General features: G+C 44.8%; 1 protein-coding gene across 3 annotated transcripts in view; it reads left to right on the forward strand.

Moving 5' to 3' along the window:
- LOC147703275 (uncharacterized) overlaps positions 1-15,891 on the forward strand; it is a 166,166-nt gene that overhangs the window by 31,400 nt on the left and 118,875 nt on the right. For all 3 annotated transcript variants that reach the window (XM_086931730.1, XM_086931732.1, XM_086931731.1), the window contains one exon: positions 10,916-10,995. In XM_086931730.1, coding sequence (XP_086787856.1) covers positions 10,916-10,995 — 80 coding nt within the window. The remainder of the gene's footprint in view (positions 1-10,915; positions 10,996-15,891) is intronic.

Raw genomic sequence — 15,891 nt, forward strand, 5'->3', positions numbered from 1 at the left:
AAAGGAGATGGGCCCTGATTTGAATAGGTGCTTGGATATTTTGGAGATATCAGATGTCTTGAAAGAGTAGTAAATATTAGGATTACTCCTAGAAGACAATTTACAATCGAGGCATGCTGAGGGACTGACATTATGCAGTTGGGGAACTTTGTGACACCAGTGCTATGGGCCACCGCACACTGAAAAATATATCAGTATATAATTGAAAAACATTCGGCCCATACAAAGCAATCATTATCCATGGTAAATTTGATCAATTGATTGAGACACACAGTCATGCTATCGCCAGTCAAGCCTCTGAGATGATGGGTAGTCTGCATACAGTTCAGTATCTGACTTCGACACTGGTGTGTAAAATGTGGATTAAAACTATGATCTGAAGGTCATACACAGTTATCGCACATTATGCATTAACCAGGGGCCTATGTGGCCTACACATATACCCTTACAAAGGGATCGCTCAACCCACGAGACATCTCACTAGAAGAAGCCATTGTCTTCTGCTGGTTAAACACATTGAAAAGGCAGCGGATGTCTGGCAGATGCAGCAATGTCCTAATCTCAAAATGTTTGTTTTTTTGCACTTTAAGGACAAATGGTACTGGCACATTACAAGCGCAAGATATATTGTGATGCAAAAACTGATCAGTTTATTTCCAAGCAACTATCCTAGTGACTAAAGTCACCTGCCATTGCGACGTCCTATATATTTGCCTTTCTAAATTCTCATTTTGACCCAAATTCTGAATAGGGGATTAATGATTATTTTTCTTTTCTTTTTTTATATACAGCTTAATACCACGTTTTTGGAAATTCTAATTGATGCAGATGACAGATGTCAGTATTTTCCAGCCTAGTCGTACTCAGTGTACCCATGGAAGGCTGGGTGGGTTAGTCATGTTTTGAACCACAGCCTGCATATGTCATGCGGGAAAGTTTAACTCACTGATCCATCCTTTTTTTTTGTTTCTTAAATGGACAACATTCTTTAAATGCTTAAAGTTTTGATTTGACTATCTGTTACATACAATCCTGTGGGTAATATCCCCCACATCTTCAGGCTTACGGCTCTGTATCTTTATATTCGAACCCTCAGGTGCTTATTTCACTGAACGGTCAGCTGTCATCTAATGCACATCCTACGAGGTCTGTATTACTCAAAAAGTGTTTAGCCATGCAACAGTTGATGTTGTTGCACCAAGGATATCGTGCTGCATAACTAAATACTTATAAGGTCCCAAAAGCGAGATCTATTGGCTATGCCAATGCTTGTTAGTTTTTTTTGGCATCCGAGGTTTTTGATAGACGGATACAGGAACCCAAACAGTGTTTTAATTGTGCTCGGGCTGAACTTTCAGTCAGTATTGGCATGTAGTTTGGCTATCCAGAGCTGAATGACCGGCATCAATGTGTTACAATTAAAATATTTTTAAAATGTATTTTTATGTTAACAAATTACCATATAATTAGCATTTCCTGAGAGTTGTGACAGGTGTTGCTCAAGATTATGCCTACTAAGGTGCCCTTCCACGTTAATTCCTTGTAGTTCAGGTGGAGTACAGTGGAGGTGATTCATCACCCACAGTATGGAGTGCATGGGTTCTTTAGTTCCTTCAAGAAGGTGGGGCATTATTTTGAATATAGCAGTGGTCACTGTGGGTGGCTACTTTAATTCAAATGTCATTCAGATTGTTACATAAAACTACATAATTGTTCTGTAACCATATTACATGTACAGAAGAACTCATATTTTGCCCCTCCAGGTCACAGGCCAGTCCATGGTTACAAAGCGATAGAACATGGGGGCATTGCCATTTACTACCAGAGCCTGAGAGCATTAGTGTAGTCAAAACTTCATTTTGATACACGTTTGGGACAAAAATGTTCCCTGCACGTTACACTGGAGTAACCTGACAGCATGCAAAACATTTTATTTTGTTCCTCCTGCTAGTACGCTTATCTAGCAGGTGACTAGAGGCACATGCCTGTCCATAGCAAAGCCAAGGCCCAGAACGTGTTCTGCTTTCTTGGCTGTTTAGATAAAATGGTGGTGACGACTATTTAAATTATTAATATTTATAAGCAGACCTTTTCTGTTCTAGGAGGGAGTTTGGCCTTGTCACACTCGTGTAGAAGTGCTGCTGCCTTGGAACAGTAAGACCCTTGAGCTGAGACTGTGTGTGTGTGTGTGTGTGTACACACAGTTACGTATCTCATACATAAAAATATGAGACTGTCTGCATTGTGAGTAAGGTTGCTTTGACCAGTGGCCCCTGTTTAGCAAGACCCAGACACTGAATTGAGGGAAGTTAGAGACAGGCTGCCCTTAGAAATTCTTTGAGGAACTGTTAGCATTTTTCTGACCTCTTCTATTTTGTGGATTACATTGGTGAGAGGGGTGAGTAAGAAGATTCTGATAAGCGCAAGGACGTTTTTAGGCAGGGCTCCATTTTGGTTTGTTCTTGCTTGCTACTTTAGGAAGGCTGATGACCAGGGACAGAGTATTCTCACTTCATTTGCAACCATGTTTTTCTGGCATGGTGAGAGTGAAAGTGAGAAGGCAAAACGACTAGAGTTGCTGGTCAACATTGTTTATCCATGCGTCAGAGGTACCTAAAACGACTTCTGTGTTGTTGCCACAAAAATATAATTTTTCTGTGCTCACAAAAGGAGCCATTTTTGTAACAAACACAAGCCGGCTTTAGCAGTTTTTCCTGTTCTTACTTCAAGAGTTCATAAGAGAACCTTTCTCAGAAGCTCCCTGTGCCCTGACTGTTCAAGTAAGTCATCGTGATTGAACCAGAGATTGATAACTTTCCCTTTGAAAGAACGGGTGCACTTCCTCATCCGACCCCTTCTCTGGACTTCCACACTAAAGTAATTCCAGTTAACCTCTCCATTCCCTTTTCAAACTTCTCACATTTCCAAGTGCTAACATCCTCCATCTGTGCGCCCCAGCAGTTCAGTTCTGTTGCAAATACCGAGACACGTTATGTACCCGAATATAGGGGCATATTACAAACAACTAGCGATAATTATCGCTATGTTGGCTTAGCGGCAATATTTTTATCGCTGAGCTGCGGCGATTTTTATCGCTTAGGAACCTTGCTAATATCAAGGTTTAACTCCTAAGCGATCAAAATCGGCCGAAATGCATAAATATCGCTGAAAAGTCCGCGATATTCATGCATTACCGAGCTAATGCTCTTAGCCATGTTATCCACCTACCATCGGATAACATGGCTAAGAACTGCTCAGGGGCAGGTGTTAGCTTTTGGAGATATTCGCGCTTAGCGCGAATATCTCCAAAAGTTGGTAATAGGAGATAGCGATGTTAGCGACTGTTTCCAGTCGCTAACATTTTGGCACGCCTACTTTGCATGTCATTAGTGATAAATTTCACTGACATGAAAAGCGGGGCCCAAGATGGTCGCTATCTCCTACTAGCTTTCGCTAACTTGTGTTAGCGACAGCTAGGTAATAGGGAGATAATTTTATCTCCGCTTTCTTGTCTTTTAAAGCCAAAAAAGCAGAGATAAACCCCCTTGATAATATGCCCCATAATCTTCCTGGTCAGTATTTTAATTTCCCCGCTCTTACAATAAACTAGTTGTCATAAATTGTGGGACTGCACTCTGGACAGTGGTGTTTCCATCACTGTGTCTTGCCTGCAGGACGCCAGCACACGGTCTACCATTAAGGGCTAGAGCAGCTGACTTTGAAGCTGGGGACCAGGTTCGAGTTTGGCATTGGCTCAAGCATCCTGTGATTCTGGGCAAATAAATCACTTAATCTCCCCTGCCTGGAAAACAAATATGAATGTGTCTGCCTTTAATGCAACTGGTGCCAATGTAAGCGCTCTAATACCTTTGGGTCGAGCTCGCGCTACATAAAACTGCAACAAACAAAATCACTTTTCTCTCTCTGTCTGAGAGCAGCATCTGCTATGCGCTGGTATGATGACCCCACCACTCCTGAACCATATTTTCTTTCTCTAGGGTGTGTAAGCAGCCGTGTGTGTACGCATACTTGCTGAAAGCTTATTCTGAGGAGTAAGAGCAGTTAAATCTGTTTTCCCTCTGCCTGCCAAATCCCCTCCCGTCCAACCTGTCCCCTTCCTGAGCTGTGATGAACCGACGCCCTGTTATTCAAAAGAAGCGGCAGCAACCTCTTCCGCTCACCCGGCTCCCCAGCCAGTGCACACTGCTAGGAAGCGGCAGTGAAGGAGGCGATGAACTACCCAGGTGCTTTTTAACATGGCTGGGATTACTAAATGCTTCTGATCCCAACCTGCGAGTACAGATTACTAACCAATATATACAGTCATGAAAACGTCAATCAATGTGTTCTGCTATCGCTAAGCACTTTTCCATTGCAAAAAGGATTGCTAACACACGAACCGTTTATGACCACCAAGAATTCAATTTTGACAGAAAATCAAGAATAGGTGTTAAGTGTCAGGTTCACAGTTCTTTGGCACTATAACCTGGTTAGTTTCCCTTGCAGGAGGGAGCCACGGGTACCATGTGTTTGCAAATTAATTACAAAAATATAGTGTCAAGCTCGCTCCCGCAAGGGAATCGCCAAAGGTGCACGCGTTGCCATTGAAGGCAATGCAACTCGTGCACGTTTTTTGGGTGAAAATCCGAAGCGATTGCTAAAGGTCTTTATCCATTTAGCGCATGCGTGCTGCATAGGCAATACCTAAAAAAATAATGGGTCCTCCTGAATGGCACCGTTTTCATTATTTTATAGGAAGTTTTAGCCGATGCTTTTCAGCAATCCTGTATCTCATGCACTGCAACCATCTCTCCCAGAATGCTTTGCAGGTTCTTGTCTTCCTCAGTAATGTCTCTCAATTCATTGTACCCCCATGTCACTTTCTTAGCCGCTGGTCCTGGTGAGGAATTGATCACCCCCAGCTCTTGACTGCTTTCCTTCCACTTATATTGGCTCAGTGTTGTAGCCCAGGCTGATATTTGAGCATACCTGAACCTTAACACTCGATTTCCTCCAGTATTTGCATTGGGATCCCATGATCACAATGTATCTTCTGAAAAAGAGGTTGTGTAACCCACTGATATAATATAACAAAAACAATATCCTGCAAAAAAATTCTGGGGTGAATGGCGATTCTCAAATAGGCAGGGACTAACTGGAATAAGGTCTGCCCATAGCCGCCTGATCTGTACCACGTGTGTGCACCATCAAACAGTGTTGAGAAAGCACGCTTCCACGTTATCAACTTGGTGGATATGTCTTTTTTAAGAGAGATAAAGAAAGAAAGAGAGCGAGAGTGAAAGAGTGAAAGAGTGAAGAAGCAGGGGTATACCACAGGCCTCTTGAGCCCCTGTGGGGCACCAGGTGCCCCATCCCCTCAGGGGCCCTTCATTCAGCTCAAGGCCAATGAATATCTGTGAGCTGCGGGAGACTCAGGGCGCCCTCATTACATTCTGTGCGTGTGGGGGGAGGAGGTTTCATTTTGTGGCAGGGCACTGTGAGAGAGATTGTATTGTTATATGTTGAGATCCGTTTGCTCCGAATAAACTCTGGAAACATTTTGTGTATGGTGTTTCTGTGAATGCATCCCCCAACCAATCCAGCTGAAATTATCCTTAGTATTTTTTACCTTTGACATAAAGCAAACAAGCTCAAAAACAATATTCAACCTGCTGCATAGAAATCCCACACAAGGTGCAACTTAGCCTTACAACTACATTCTGCGAAGATTGTTTAGAGTGTTATTTTGCTGGTTACTAATACATTTTACTGAGCGATCATTGCAAATAGATCTCTGGGCGTGGCTAGCAAGGCCAAGATGGTAAGCGCGCTCTCAAGAGGCTCTCGCATTATCCGGGCCAAAATGTGCAATCTGCCATGTTCATCTGCTTCCCATCACTACCCCCTACGATTCAATGCTGCTATCGGACCAATGACATCAGAGGCCGACTTTGTGGTGAGAACTCTGCTACTGCCTACACCCACATGGAGGCAGGCTAAGGGTGGCTGTTGCCACAACTTTCTCCGGCGAAGTGGATAGGTACTGGCTGATGGCTGTGTTTCCCCCCAACTTGCCTGATGATACACACAAGGGGCTGACCGCTATGGCAACTACTGGTGAAGTTCTAAACAGGCTCAACCTGGTGCCATGGCTTGACCACTGGAGAGCAATAGAGCTGTGCCTGCTTGGCAGGAGGGTGTATAAGCTACTGCCTGCTGAATCCAACTGTATCAGGTGAGACTGGATCCTGTAGGATCCTGCGGTATCCTGCGGGACTGCTGTCCTTTCATGTACCAGCCCACCAGCTGTGGTGCCTGCTATGAGCCTAGAGGTCATATCTAGCCTAAGCTCAGTCTCCGGAAGTGAGGCGATTTGCACCACTTTCTGCCTTGATACAGACCAGACACCCTCCGCTGCCTGTCGGGCCAACTTGGGACCCCATGCCCGTAAGTGACTGAGCGCCGCACCTGATCACCGGTGTAATGGTGCGGGGGCATGGGTGACATGGCTGAGATGTGGGTTGGCTATGAATATCTCTGGCAGCCCAGGACACCTGTTGAAGACCTGAGGTGCTGGGGGTGTTCTCTGTATTGGAAGTTGCAGTTTGGCCCATAGCCTATGACACAGCCTATCTGGGACTTGTGGGCCGCACCAGGCTAGGGTTGCACCACAGCCTTGATTTCAACTGTATTTGGCTGCAGCTGCTGGTTTACTTCCAGTGAGGCTTATCTCCTACCAGGTATCTTGATCGAGCGCCAGCTTGTGAGTTGAAGGGTAGGGCCAAGGGGCAGATTGGACTCAGGCCCTGCCATTTAAGCTGCTGCAGCCTTTGAGCAGCCCCTAGGAAGAGCTCTCACCAGGGCAAGTGCATGGAGGTGATGTTCCCAGGCATCTTGTGAATAATAGGTGTGATCTGCGGCCCTTGTGGGTGTTGACGCCTGGCTTTGAGTGCATTCACACATACCTCCTGACTATCCTGTCTGGCCTGGTGTTGTGCCTTGTGGCCATACCTCCCAAGCATCTGTCACCTGCACTTGCACCACTCTAGCTATCCTTGGAAACCAGAATCTTTTCTCCTACGGTAAGACACGGGGCCCCTGAGGAGACTGGTAACCACAGCAACCTATGCGCTAGGTGTGGCGCCAGATATCTCAGCGCAAAACATTACTGGGCATGACTCGCTGGAGGGCATAACTATGTTTCTTCCCTCTGTAGCTGACCAAGGAACCCCTTATTCTGATATTGTAGCTTGGCTAGCCTGCGGAGTAGTGGAGGCTGCTGATCAGCCACTTGCCCGACAACCAGTCCTCAAAATGGTGGAAACTGGTGGGGTGGAGAAAGGAGCATCACAGGGCTGCTTGTGCTATGACACCTCAATGACTCTATAGGTGTTAGCAAGCGGTGTCAACAGGGGGAACACTGCAGGAGCCCGGTGAAGCAAAAGCCAAGATCACACATTGATGCCTGCACCCTCACCCTGCAGATGCAGCTGATTACACAACGGGGGCTGCTTGTGCTGTACCACCATTACTGCCCACCTGACACACAGAAAGAGGCCCGCATTCTGCTGCACCTTCTCTGTTTCTTGGTGGGAGCTGCTGCCTGTTGCCTTTTTAGGCTGTTCATGCTGCGGCGCCCCATTGCATGCGGAAAGGGTGCTTGCAAGCTGTCCTTTTCCAGTGGTGCCAGTTTCAGCCCCTGGTAAACATCAATTACTGTGTTGCCCTCAACCTACCTAGTCATCAGGCCTGGCCGCGGGACAGGGCGAGAAGACCCTAGGTGCACCCCATCCAACACTAGCCAGTTGCACATGGCCAGCCTGAGCTCAGGCACCCAACTTGTGACTCCATGTCAAACATCAGCTCTGGAGCAGCCGTCTGGAGAACTGGTGGCGGTAGGACTGCCTGACTCCGTAGAGGATGGGGCGTAGTGGGCAAATCTACTGACTTGGGAGCTGGCGATCCATGTTCAAATCTCAATATCTGTGCAACATCCGTGATTCTGGCAAAATCACTTAATCTCTCCGTGCCCATGCACAGCGCCTGGATACCCTCAAGCGTGATAAACTGTGCTATATAAATCTACAAACTTATATGTCTCTTGGCACTAAGTTAGGCATTATACTACAAGCTGTGTAGAAGACTGGAGCAACTCTAGAGCAGATAGACACAGCACTTAAAAGAAGAATTGATAAAGTGACAGCAGACTTCACTCTACTACATGCAGACCACCTCAAGCTTGCAGACAAAGTACATGAGGTTGAGCACAAGTTGGCTGAACTTCAACTGACATCCCACAAGTCAGCATCTCTGTGGCAGACCTTCTTAGATTGTGTATCACTCTGGAATGCAGAGTGGAAGATGCGGAGGGCCACCTTAGAAGAAACAAGATACGAGTAGTTGGTCTTCCAGAGAGTGTGGAGGGACAAGAAGGAGTGACCTACGCTGAGACCTGGACCATACTCTGATGTCTGATGCTGCACTCTCACCCTTTTTCTTTGATGAACATGCTCACTTTGTTCTGTTCCACCTGCTGAACTACAGGGATCATAATTCCATCCTGCGTGAGGCATGAACATTGCAAGAGATAAAGGTGGACAATTCCTCTATCATGATCTTCCCTGACTATCCCATGGCAGTGCAGAGACAGATGAATTCCTTTCTATCCTTAAGCTTAGTCTACAGGAGTTAGACATACACTACTCGCTCCTGTTCCCTAACTTCACTGCTCGTCTCTGCATAGTAGTTGATGGGACTGCGCATTTCTTCAACTCCTCCAAGGAGGCATGGGACTGGATGGAATCTGCCCTACTTGTGACTTTGTGACCCCCACCCACTGAGATGACAAGATCCCAAGATGCAGCGAGAGGTCTCCGCTTAGCGCTGCACCGAACCTGGATCAAGTAGTCTTAGAGTGAAGCCAGGCTTTGATCCACGATGGGAGATCATGTCCAGAGTCCGGACCTCGATGTGAGTGCAATGAAGTCCTTCAGTGATGATAGCACCTGTGGTAGTTTGCCAGCTAAAGCAGACTCACTGGCCCCATCTGATGTTACTCCACAAACTGCAGATGACATTATATGAATTCCCGGTAGCACTCAATCATGTAGAGATTCATGCTTCACTGCCAGTTGATTTATTCTTGTGTTGTTTCCTATATGTAAGTGCAGATCTTTCTTACATTGCAGCAGCTGACATCCCGACCATTATGGGGTTCCACCTATCTGTTATACTGGAAGTCCATACACTTTGCACACAATTACAGTTGGTATCTTTGCATCCTACACATAAGGGACTATGCATCTTTGGCTTTTGTGTCTTCGCCCATGCTACCTTTAACCAGCCTATAAGGCCAGTATTTGTTACAGGTAGTTTGGCAGTTTGGGCAGATACCTGTTGTTCTTCTACTCTGATATTACTTTATGTTCTGTTTTTTTTATTTCCCAAGTTCTGAAAGGTTGCACTGGAGTGCCCGAACCACCCAGTCACCCTCACCCAACAGTGTCACTGCATGTAATGGGAACCCTAGCCCTATGCAACTTATCAGTATACTTGGCTTTAGCACATTTTCCACATGACCCTCACCTGGAATTTGTGAGGCATGCACACATTCTCACGCTGTTATGCTGTGTACTCATACCTCAAACGTAGATCTGCCCATATAGCACTACTGCAGGAGATATACTTGACACTAGCTGAAGCCTGCTGACTTTGAAGGCATTGGTGAGGCCATGTATTTGCCACTGAATATTCCTCCTATGCCTGAGGAGTACTGATCTGGGTGAAGCCAGGGACCCCTTGTGTGGCAGATGAGGTTGTGGTGGACACTGTGGGTTGGTATGTGTAATACAAGGTCACCTAAATGGTCACCAGCTCCTATTAGGGGCAATATACACCCCCACAACGGAGCAGTCCTTGTTCTCCATGAACTGTGTACCTCAAAGTCTGGTTGAAGTGGGATCCTGTTTCTCTTAGGGGTCGATTTTAACTCTGTCCTAAGCACAGCACTGGACCACTCCTCCTCCACCCTACACATTAGCCACGTCTAATGTCCAAGCGCTAAGTGTCTGACTACTGCACTGGCAGCTTGTGGACATATGGTGTGCCTGCAACAATATGCATGTTAGAATCAACCAAATCATAGGATTAGCCAGTCTCCTACCTACTATACCGTAGACAGATTACTTAGGATACTCTCACTCGGAAAACAACCGTCAATTCCTGCACCTCACAAGGGAAGAATCACTCAGCACTGCCACAGCGGATTACTTAGAGTTTAATAGCAACTCAGCCACTGTTAGGTTGATTGAAGGTGACTCATGTCATGGGGATCCTGAGAATAGCAAGTAGTTGTAAATTGTTTTTAATGGGATGGATTTGAATAAGAAGGAGTAATGTGAACATTTGAAACAGCATTGGTTGAGGAAGAAAGGGACCCTGAAAATGTAAGATGGACTATATGGACTGTGTGTCATTAGATTTGACTGAATGGTTCCTTCCTTCCCATTGCCTCTTGGGGAAAGTAGCATGTTTATTGTCGAAGTCTTGTTGGGTGCTGGATAAATAAATGAAGAACGGATAGGAAAACATAAATTACAAACAGATCTCTGGTAATTTGATCAGATATTTGTGTTTCTAGAGAGCCATGCGTTGCAAGGTTTGTTCAGTGTTTTGCATTGTAATGCCATCAGAAATATTGAGGTGACATTTTGATAATGTTAATTTATTTTCCAATAAGACTGCTGCTCAGAAAACTCAGATAAAATTAAAGACGCTTTAGCACCTCGAACAAGAGATGTGGTTAAGACAGGGGAGACAAAAGAACCAAATGAGGGAGACACACTCTTTAATTCTTTTCGTAAAACTTATTTCTGTTGTAATTGTGCTAATTATGTGTTTTCCATCTCTGCTCTAGATCCAGTGTCGGCAATCTTGGGCTTAGAGTTAAACAATGTACTTCCAGTCGGTGACCTCACTACTTGTCTCCCCTCATTGGTATGAATTTTAAAATCCAATTTTATTTTAAAACTGTTCTTCTACTATCGAACTAATAACGTCAAATTATGACGAGCAAATATCTAATGACCTGTTGCCAACTTGCAGTATTCCTGTATGCATTTGGGGATGGGTGCAGGGGTACCTCATACCTGAATGGTGCTCATTATAGGAGCTCTGGAGCCGTATCCTTGGTGGGGGGTAAACTATACTGCTCTGGGTCATTTTGGGTAGTCTAGTATTTTGGGTTGAAAATGTCTGGGCCCACAAATACTGGACCCAGTAATCCTCGGTTTGCAAACTCAGGGTGAGGTCAAAATAAAATTGGGCGGGAGAAACCTGGAGACGAGAGATGGTGGCAGGGCTCTGTTTGCGGGCAACAAAAAAGTCCACACACCCTCAGCAGCACTACGTGGGGAACTGTCCAACCTTCCTCCTGCCTCCTTTCCCTCAGATATCCCCGACCCTCACCATTCACCCCTTGCAGCAACAGTCCCAGGTACTGGCAAAGCCCAAGGATGCCGGTATCTTCGCTCCCCTTTCCCCACTACCTGCAGGAAACAAGAAACTGTCCTGGGCATTGGCAGAGCCCAAGGCTGACACATGGGTATCTATGCCCTGCATGCCATGCCTTGCCACCCTCCCCAGTGCGTAGGAACAGCCTTATGCCGTGCAGAGAGACCTCGTGATAACAGAGCTCTAAAGTGACGTCAGAAAAGGATGGGCAGAGCAGGCAAAGCTTCCCATTGTGTCCCTTATTCTGCTTTGCATCCCCCCATCTACCCACCTGCCACTACTCACCATCATGTTTACTGAAAGGCCCCATACCTATTTACCACATGTCCTACTGTTGGTAATCGTATGTGGATTTGTGGGTGGTATTTTAACTGTTAGGGAGAAAAACATGTGAATTTAAATGCCAATATTTGTAGGCCTGCAAGATATTCCTTATTACACTGGACTATCTCATGCCCATCGTACTTAGATGCAAGGATACTAATCAAAATTAGAGACTCTGACCCCTTTGCCGCCTATCTATTTCCTTACACCTGAAACTGAGGATCTCATAATGATGCCCTATGTGTGCTTTTTAGGTCTCGCCTAGGAAGCACTTGCGCTGTCTCTTTGAGACATGCTGCATTCAGGATATGGGCATAAAGCTCTGCCCCCTTTCTGCCCAATTTTCTTTAATTTGCTTCTGTCCCTCTCCTTTGTCAATGGTGGCGTTTCATTGGTCAATAGGCTTAGTATTTTCTTCCTTAGTACCACCATGGTTCTTCTTGTAACCTCTCATGAGGCCTCCCCCTGTTACATGTTTTGTTACTCCCTAGGGTTTAATTACAGCCTCAAAGCACTCTTTTCTTAAAGGACTTTAAGCAGGCACACGTTTGATCCTTGCAAGGCTGACAGTGGTTGCTTTACTCACTAGCACATCCCAAATTTATATGAGACCTTGTATAAATTTACCTTCATCAGCTCCACGCAGAGTACAACCTACTCCAGAATTAATATAATAATTGTTTTGTTACATTTCAAAGATACTAATTATATATATGGGCACATAGCTATGTGAATGTACTCGTGGTACTGTCTTACATGCATTGTGGGACGGGGGGATTTACCATATCTTCTGCCGGGTATAGTACCACATGCGGCCAAAGAGGTCCCCTTGGACCTCCTTGGACACCTATGGTACTGCACCCTGCAACATGGCTAGGTAAAAAACAATGGCATTTATAATGTCAGTAATTCCAACTTTGCAGGATGCAGTACTATATGTGGCCACAATAGGTCCTTTTGGCTACATATGGTACTGCACTCTGCAACATGGCTAGGTAAAAACCATTGGGCCTCATTTATGAGGCCTTGCGTCAGTTTTGCGCTGCTGATGCGTCACTTTTTGTGATGCATTGGCGGCCTAAAACATGCGCCTTGTTGCGCCATATTTAAAAAGTGACGCATCTAGGTAGATGCGTCACTTTTTAAACCCCTGCGCCACAATATACCTGCGTCGGGTATAATGTATGCAGAGGGGGCGTTCCCCCGCAAAAAGCCTCGTAATAGTGACGCAGTGAAATCTATGAGATTTCACTGCGTCACATTTAGGACGCTGTTGCGTCAAAATCTTGCGCCTGCCTCACAGCAGGCGTAAGACTGATGCAAGCCCTTTCACATGGGGCTTTCCCCATGTGAAAGGACGCATTGCTGGAGTTGCGTCACTTTTGTGACACACTCCAGCAATGCGTCATTTTTGCGCTCACAGATACGTCAGAAATACTGACGTATCTGTAACTCCTTGCGACATGATGCGTCATACATTAAATATGACGCATCATTGGTGTCGCAAGGAGTGCGCAGTGAAAAGTGACGCATCGCTGTTTTCACGCAGCGATGCGTCACTTTTCATAAATAAGGCCCATTGGCTTTTATAATGCCAATAACTTCAACTCCAACAAATGCAAGACCAATTGTATTTCCAATGCAATAGGGCTCTCATTTGTTCAAGTTAGGGCTGTCGGCCTTGAAAATGACAACGTTTTTTACTGTTGCTTTTTTATACCATTGGTAATAGCTCTATGCAAATATAATAACTCCACTGAAAATAAGAAATAAAAGCATTGGTGTTTTCAACGCCAAGAGCTCCAACTTTAACAAATGTGAGACCTATTGCATTGCAAATGCTTGTTTACAATATCCTCAACACAATCTGTAGGGCAGCTCCTTCCTCGAGCCGTTTATATCAGTTTTCCTCCAGGAGTCTACTTCAAAAGCTTCGCTGCTTCCTTCCCCCATCACAGCGTTTGGTACACCACTTGCTTCCTTTTTCGACTCAGTATTCTACTCATTATTTGCATTACCTCAATATAGTAAATAGGAATGTGAGGAGGGTCTTAATTACAACGCAAAGGGGTGACTATGAAAAACATTTAGGCAATATGAGAAGTAGGAAGCAATGTGCTATGGTAAATACCCTTGTACACAGGGGCGTGGCTATCAATAGTGCAGCGTGCGCACAATTGCACCAGGGCCCTTAGGTATGAGGAGCCCAAGTCACTCCAGTTGACAAAACAGGCCTCTACATTTTATTTACAAAACCAAAGGACAAGGGGCACAATTCCCTTGCTTGCATTATGGCCCTTAGAGCCCTTCCCACTGCGTGTCTATGTGCGGTGCTCGCTGATATAAATTCGATTTTGCCATTGAGGGGAAGCTAGTTTTCTGACTTCAAGTTAGTCAGACAAGTTCTCTGGGGCGATTGCAACCCGGAGTAAACTGCGTAATTCACAAGACAATGAGAAGCAATGCCTGTTGACCTTGAAAAACAGGAACGATATGCAACCCGATCAACATTATGCAAGCAGCAGGAGCCACGGAAAAGCATAAAAACAGGCAAATCAACATGACACAACACTAAACACAAAATTCAAATACCGACCCATCACAAAGCAATCAGAATTTGTGAAATTATTGAATTTGAAGTTTTTCTAAAACATATTCTCCATAGCATGTTTTGAGTTTCTTATCTCGCCGACTTCACAAACGGAGATTGTTTCATTGCTAGACCAGCGTGTGAACCAGCTGCACTTCTGTTCTCGTAGCTATTCAGACATCAGCACTAACTTACGCCCCTTTTAATTCTTGTTCCAGTGGCATTCCAGTGCAGAGTATCAACATCAGTTTGGCTTGGCTATACATTCTACCAGTTTCTTTTGTGCAATCTATTTCCTTTCTGAGAGGTCGTATTAGGAGTCAAATTGAGCATTCCCACTTTCTAGCCATACTCAGCAGCCCAACAACGGAAACAAGATACGTCGCTTCACAAATTGCAAGAAAAACTGAAATTCCAAAATGATTTTGAATTTCTCAAGATCTGCTTCTATGTAAGAAAAGGGGGTGTATGTTTGTTGTGTGGGAATACAAGTTTCGGTATGCCTATGTGTGTGAGAGAGAGATAGAGAGAGAGAGAGATTAAGAAAAACAAGGAGACAGAGACCGATGGAGAGAGACAGAGAGAAAGTAAGCAAAAATTAAGCATTGATCATGCACTCTAAGGTGCAATAGAAATTTAACATTTCTATGGTGTCTGCTTCTGCATCGACAGCTCTAAAAGGGATTTCTAATTTGAATTAGGATAGTTGTGTATAGGCCAGTAAGCACCAATGAATAGACATCTTTTTAGAATAATCAAGATTGGGTGGTAGTGATCAAAGATTATCGCTCGCACATCACAACTCAGTAAGAAGTCAACCGGAAAAGTAATTCGTACTATATATGGATTAGTTGCACTATATCACTCTCCTAGTGTTGAAAAGTATCGAAAAGCTCCCAATACAACGTAATAAATTGTCCCACAGCACCACCAAAATTTCACAATCTTGGTCTGTCAAAACAACAGGTCAAAATAATAGTTTACAAATATAGAAGATATATTGGAGTTACGTGAAATTTCCACAAAGTCCAAGCACAAGTAGAGTCCTTTGTCTGAAGTAGCAAACTTTATTTTTCTAAGATGCACAATCTGGATTGTTGTCCCCAGATAAACAAAATCAAAGATGAAAAGAGCCGACAAACGTTTCGTCGAATGACAACTTTTTCAAGGCTGTCAAAGAGTCCCCTGAGCACCTATCAGTGTCCAAAATTTAAAAGTCAATCAAAAGATGAGACTTTATTTCTTTGTCTTCACATTCGTTGAAACATCTTCAGCAGAATTTGTAGCCAACACGTGCGTCATCACACAGTAAATCAACCTTTGACTTCATCAGGGCTTCCAAAATAAAATAAAGCGCTAAGCAGGGTTGTAACACACAGAGAGCTCTTGATTGAGCCCAGACGGGGCTCCTTCACCTTCCTTGCAGGGAGGCCCCCTCAATTTTCGTTACGCCAGTGGCGCTAAGT

This window comes from Lissotriton vulgaris, chromosome 7 (genome assembly GCF_964263255.1).
Source record: "Lissotriton vulgaris chromosome 7, aLisVul1.2, whole genome shotgun sequence".
Classification (NCBI taxonomy): Eukaryota; Metazoa; Chordata; class Amphibia; order Caudata; family Salamandridae; genus Lissotriton; species Lissotriton vulgaris.